Raw genomic sequence first — 6,760 nt, 5'->3', positions numbered from 1 at the left:
AACCGTCTCTAAACACAATGTTTTCAATCTAAAGTGAAGGAATTGTTTAAACCGGACGAGTCGTTTGGGCTATACTCTTTATGCGCCCAATGTTAAATGAAAATGAAACCTTGCCATTTACCTGGGGCTGGGAAGGACGGGACAGGAAATGGGCAAATCTTGTAAGAGTATGGTGAATGGGGGCATATTTGAAATGACGACTGGCTATCGACACGTTAGCATAACAGAAGTAGTAACTTCATTCACTTATGTTGTGAATCCAGGTACATGACAACGTTTCATTTCCATTTAACATTGGGCGCATATAGAGTGTACAGCCCAAACGGCTTGTCCGATTTAAAAAATTCCTTCACTTTAGATTGAAAACGTCATATTTGGAGACGACTTTCCATTTTCTTGTAACTCTGATGATAACAGAGTCATCGTATGTCAGGGGACTTTTGAGACACCTGTATGTATGAAATGGAGGAAATATTTCCATTGCAAGGAAGAAATGCAATTCTTCTTTGAGGAACAGTGGAAACTACTTAAAGAGATGTCGAATTCATCTTCATTCCCCGTTGATTCAAACCTTGCTGCTCTCACAGCATTTGATTTAAAATACTGTAAATGATAGTCAGGAGACTGTATACTTTTACTTTAAAAAAAAAAAAAAAAAAAAAAAAAAAAAAAAAAAAAAAAAAAAAAAACTTAAAAAAGTGAAAAAATACCGTGTTTTTTGTTTTATCGAATGTAAACTTCACAGAAAAAAAAAGTTTTATCACATTAGCTACAAACAATGGTGAAACATATTGTAAATGGCCATCTAGGTCACTCGAACTTACCTCCGACTATTTTTTTCTTATGGGGAAAGTGTGAAAAATATTGAATTCGTGACACAGATGCCTCAAAATATGCTAATTACATTGTTGTATACTTACTACCACAGATGCTGACATGGAAGTACGTATACAGGAAGCGTATGGGTATCGTTGGGGCATATATCGCCTCCGACATTGAACGTCTGTGATTTCATATAGTATACATACACTTTTGCTATTTTTGCTATCTATCTTGTGCCGCACATTTTTTCTAAAATTAACACTTCTTTGTGGTGGATGTGCAAAGTTGATCCATTATTTCTTAATTTTACGCTGGATTACCTATGATCTAGCTCACAATGCTCTTCAAATCTTAATACTGACTTCTTATTTTCAAAAACGTAAAATTGTGCGCAGGTTACTTCGGATGACTGTTACCAAATGTATGAGACTTCTAATGCTTTCTCAAAGTAAATCAGTGCAAATTTGTTACTGAAACCCTAGCGAGCAGATGGAAAATTGATGTAACTGTCTGTTGCGACCTCGACCCAACCTGAAAGTCCAGTACTCTTATAAACGCACATACTGAAAACTACAGTATAATGTGCATATATAATAAAATATAAGACGATAACCATTATATACATATAAAATGATTTATCGTTTTAAATATTCTTATGGTCCCTGGTCTATGGTTAGCACGTGCCTTTGGTGCACGAAGCGGCTACGGGTTCGATTCCCGGTGGAAGAGACACGAACATACTACAAGGGTTCAGATCCCATTGTAAACTGTAGATCTCGTCCTATACAGCTTCGACGCTGAGAAAGGGCGTAAATACAAACCAAAGAATCAACTATGGTCATACTGGGATAGTTCTCTCAAAAGCTAGAAATACTTGTGTTTGAAGCAGAAGTGTAAAGGTACGTCACCTGTCTCTTCGAAGATTATGGTACTGAGAAGTTAAATCGCGTGTGATGGATTTAACATTTGGTTGCAAAGCAAGGCTTGATTATGGTGAGCCGTCACGAACAGGCACCTGCTACTTGTGACAAAAATTGCGTAAAAGACTATTTGCTATAATTTACTTAGATTTCCTCGAGGAAAGCCTTTTCACTTTTTTTAAATGACACTATAACTCTACATAATATTTAAATTCTTTAGATTAACGCCCCCTCTCGGCTAAAGTGAACTTCAACAAATAAAAGTGGATTGAAGCTAATGTAATAACAAATACGACGGAACCAGATAATTTAAAATAAAACACGAGACACGATTGTCCTCCATGAAATTCATTCGGCCTAGAATCGAACCTGCGACCTCTGCACTGTAGATGAATCTTCTTATGCTACGCTATTGTATCTGGAATTTCTATATGTGATTATTGCTACTACCCAAAATATGATGTGAATGTATGGTTTGTTCACGTCACGCAAACCTGTTGTTTTTGTTCCTGTTAATACTCGTTTCTTACTGGTACATCACATATCATTTATGCTTCTGTTACTTGCTCCTCAAACCTTGCCGAGAATAATTAGTGTAATCCTTGTATTACATTGTACTGTACCATAAAGCTTAACTACTGTGGCGTGGATTGTTAAAAAAAGACGAGAGTTACAATCCGTAAAAGATTACATTTTATATTATCTGTTATCCGTAAAGCTATTTACTTTACATGAAAAAAATCATTCCCTAAATTCAAGAATACCAAATTTTCTCTTAACGCGTTCTCATATTCTATTTATAACATCAAAATGATTCTTCTGCAATATGTTTGTCAACATTTACAGATGCTTTTACCCATTCACTCAATTAAAGAAACAAATGCATCTACCAAGTTTGCACTCATAAAATAAAACTCATGGCCTTGTCTCTGAGAAAGCAATGCCTGCCGAGAGAAAAACGAATTGTAAAACAGTCTTCGTCTGTCGGTCACAAAGCTGAGAAACTACTTCTGTTCTCATGCCAGCAATTTAATCGAAAAGAGGAGCTGTTCTCAATGAAGTAACGGGACCGCCGGAGATTCCGTGACAGTTGGCACCTGCGCAGCCTGGCTCAACTCTGCTTTGATGCGTTTGGCTAAATGGCTGCGGGTGTGCTTGCGCAAATGATCTTTACGGTAGAACCTCTTCCCACACTCCGTGCAGACATGATTTTTCTCGCCTGAATGAATTATAAAATGCAAATTTAAATGTTCTTTCCGTTTGAAACCTTTGAGACAAACGGTACACACGTAAGGGCGTTCCGGATTATGCCCTTGTTTATGTCGATCTAAGTGTTCCTTACGCTTAAGTCCTGCACCACATATGTCACAGATGAAGCGACGCTCGATCTTGTGTCCAACAAGATGCTGCTCCAACAGTTCCTTTTCAGGGTAGGCCATGTGGCACTCAGGGCAACAGAACAACGTAGTTCCATCCAGAGCAGTTGTCAAGTGGACCTGACCCGGTCGCATTCGAGGTTTAGGCGGCTTCTTCTTCTTTTTCGACTTTTTCTTTGTCGGCGGATTTGTCGTCGAGGTGGATGACGTAGTTTCCGGCTGTTCCTTCTTGATATTTTCTGCCGAATACTTCAAGAAGTGGTGTAAACTGAGAGGTAAAGTAGATGCAGGAAGCCGGGACAAGTAGTCAGCCACTGTTGATCCAGGAGCTGCGAGACTTTGCCATGTCGCTGGCATCGCTGTAGCGTGCATAACTGTCCCAGTGAAATCAGATATCCCTGGAGTATCACGGTCTTCCGATTTTTCATCTTCCAATTTGATCCCATCTCGTGGGGTTTGTGTCGCTTTCTCGGCTTCCATTACTCCATTTCCTCTGATCATGATTGCACACATATTCTGTGCTTGAATCTGAGCTGCGACATACTGTTTTTCCGTTAGCTGCGTATTTGTCGCAGCGTTTTGTGTAGTTGGTGTTGCCTGAGGTTGCTGCAAAGCACTGGCTGCCGAGACTTGCGAGTTGCCAGTTGGCGTTGAAGCTGCCGTTGGAACATTCAGCGCTGGTGATTGCTGAGGATTTGCAACAGCTGCTGCTCCCTGCGCGGTTTGAACAGCTTGCTGAGAATCTGCAACTCCTCCGGATGACTGGGAATTCGGAACCGGGGTCTGAGGATTTGCCATTGAAGTCGGAGGGGTAGGAATAGTACTGGTCTGAGGATGAGGCATAGTCGTTGTTTGTCGATTAGGAACAGAAGTTTGTGGGTTCGAAACAGGTTGCTGCTGTGCATTTGTCACAGATGGCTGCGTATTTGGAACTGAAGCCGCTTGCGTGATTGCTACTGATGGCTGTGAAGTGGGTACAGACGTATGCTGCTGCAGGGCCGCTGCTGTCGTGTGTTGCTGTACAGTGGCTAATGTCACTCGCTGAGGAGAGCTTGCTGGTTGATTGGTCGTTGAATGACCTGGTCCCGCTCCAGACGTTGGCGTCTGCTGTTGTTGTTGAATAGCTGCAGCCTGACTATATGGAACAGCGACAATACTAGCGGCAGTAGGTACCGCGGCCGCCGTCCCTTGATGGAAATGATGAATAGGTACAGAAGTCACGTGATATTTCGTATTCGGATTCATCACGGCCATAGGCTGGGAGTTGGCTTGTTGAGAGCTGTCTGGTGGACGATACTTCCCCATATTCAGTGGCATGCCTATAATGGATTGGTTGGTGAAGTGCGCCGGGGGAGTTGCGTGGTCCGTGCGAATGTACTGGATGCCATCTCCACCCGTTACCACTACGGCGCCAGTAGTCACAGCTTGTGGAGGAAGTCCTGCAGGTGCATTGTGAGTAAATTTGGCTGTAAATTGATGAACAGCAGGTATCGAGCCAGCGAAGTGACCCCCAAATGGGGAGAAGTTCATAGCTTAATATGGAGGATATTACAACTACCTGTAAAAATAATAAGAATATATAAGAGATTAGCACACAAAACACACATTTTCATAAATAGTAAAGCAGAGTATTCTAAATAAACGAAACCACAATTCCATAAAGACATGTGGAAACAGAGGTTAACAGCACCAGCATATGGGAAGAATCTCAGCCGAAAATGTTTTCAAAAAGGATTTAACTAATTTTAACATAACCAATCAAGGGCAAAATCCGAATTCCTCTTACAGAGTATAGTCGGATAAGCGAGGGAAAACGGATTGCTGTGATAATTATACCAAAGTTACCTCATATTCAGGGATAATTTTGGCCAGAAAATCAACTTCAAATTCCTTCGAATTTCGAAGTTCTTGTTGAGAAGTCGAAAAAAAAAAAAAAAAAAAGAAATGTCCATATCTCGGAAACGACTTGAGTTACGAAGAAGAAACAAAATATGAATCTACTTTGCTGGATGGACCTTAGAGGAAACAAGAAACAATGTATTTCACCTTTCAAATTTCTAATGAACATCGCTTCGTAAATGTTGGAACTCAAAGCTTTCTGCTTTTTGCTTTATATCGATTTAAAATTTTGGTATCCTACTAAGGCAGACTGAAAATCAGTGGCACTAGCGCTCTCACGCGGTTTATGGAAGAAGTACGATCATCAGAGTTATGTTGTTAGATAGCACGGTTTGAAAAAACCCAGGTATTTTTCTAAAAAACCCAACCCACCTGGGCCCATGTGGGTTTTTCGGGTTTAATTGGGTTTTTTCGAAATATTTCAATCTCTTTGGGGTAAAAATGTTAAAATATGATTTACATTTTATGAGTGTCATTGTCACAACTTGCAACAACTTTCTATTCACTGCTGTTTTGAAAAAATTGCCGCCATTTTGAAATTTTATATTGGATCTCCGAAAAAATCTATACAGCAACTTTAGAAGGTTTTGTGCTTCTACCCTCAAAATATCAACCTAAAAAGTCCGAAAATTGCACCTTGTAGCATGGATACCCGCTATTTTGAAAAATGGCCGCCATTTTGAAATTTTATGCCGCCAAAATATATACAGCTAATTTAGTCTCTCGTGCTTCTACTTTGAAAATTTCAACTTGAAAGACCTAAAATTGCACTTTGTAGCGTGGATATCAGCAGCGGCGCAAATTTGTCTTCAACATTGGGGGACGGGTAAGACGATATATATATATATATATGCGATGTACAAAATATTTATGAAGGAGAAAAACAATGCTGGGGAGGATTACCCATGTCGGTCCCGGCGTCCTCCACAGGGGACATAAAATATGACGACATTATTATTACTTTATAACTTTAAAATCCGACTGGCAACATTGAAAACTGTTTACAAGGGATGATCCAAATATGATCATTCCCTGTAAACAGTTTTCAATGTTGCCAGTCTGATTTTAAAGTTGTAAAGTAATAATAATATCGTCATATTTTATGTCCCCTGTGTGGGACTCAGGGACAACATGGGTAGGGGAGCAGAGTTGTCTTCAACATTAGGAGGCGGTCAGATTTGAGGCTCATTCTGGGAGGTATCAATATCATCTCACTTTCCTTTGTGACAGTTGGACACAAATCATCACATTTCTTCCTAAAAGACACATTTCCAATCGGATTATTGAGGGGGACAGTTCCAAGATTGTAAGAGATATGTCCCCATCATCCCCCCGGGATTTTCGCCAGTGGATATCACCTAATTTTTTTTAAAAAAAGCGCGCCATTTTGTACTTTTACGTTGGTATGCTGCCAAAATCTAAACAGAAAATTTAGAGTGTCTCTGGTTTGTATCCTGAAAATTTAAAAGACCGAAAGTTGAACACTATGTGGTAAAGGCAGACAAACGAACAAATGTAGATCGAGTCAGTGTTCGCCAAATATGAATACCAAATAGCTATATTAATTTAAAACAAAGACATAATTCATCAAAACGTCTTAAATATTTTTCAACGTAAAATAAATGGTCTTATTGTTGAAGTTCACTTTCGATGCTTTGTGCATTCAATTACGGGAATTACCCGAGCACTTATTGCAAGACCGTTCTTTTCCGAAAATTAATTTAAAACAATTAACAAAGATAG

The 6,760-nt window shown here is 39.7% G+C and overlaps 1 protein-coding gene across 1 annotated transcript; it reads right to left on the bottom strand.

Annotated features, from left to right (window-relative positions):
• Positions 1–702: 702 nt before the first annotated feature.
• LOC145664994 (uncharacterized) lies at positions 703–4,672 on the bottom strand. Its single transcript, XM_081732175.1, has one exon. The coding sequence runs from the start codon at positions 4,646–4,648 to the stop codon at positions 2,795–2,797; it is 1,854 nt and encodes a 617-aa protein (XP_081588301.1). The 5' UTR covers positions 4,649–4,672; the 3' UTR covers positions 703–2,794.
• Positions 4,673–6,760: the final 2,088 nt, after the last annotated feature.

The sequence above is a fragment of the Thermobia domestica genome, chromosome 11, assembly GCF_964235325.1.
Source record: "Thermobia domestica chromosome 11, izTheDome1.hap1.1, whole genome shotgun sequence".
In the NCBI taxonomy this organism is placed as follows: Eukaryota; Metazoa; Arthropoda; class Insecta; order Zygentoma; family Lepismatidae; genus Thermobia; species Thermobia domestica.
The sequence above is the reverse complement of the archived record's forward strand: the minus strand, read 5'-3'. Positions and strand labels throughout refer to the sequence as shown.

Excerpts from the sequence above, each read along its gene's own strand:
- LOC145664994 (XM_081732175.1), bottom strand. The coding sequence starts at position 4,648 with ATGAACTTCTCCCCATTTGGGGGTCACTTCGCTGGCTCGATACCTGCT.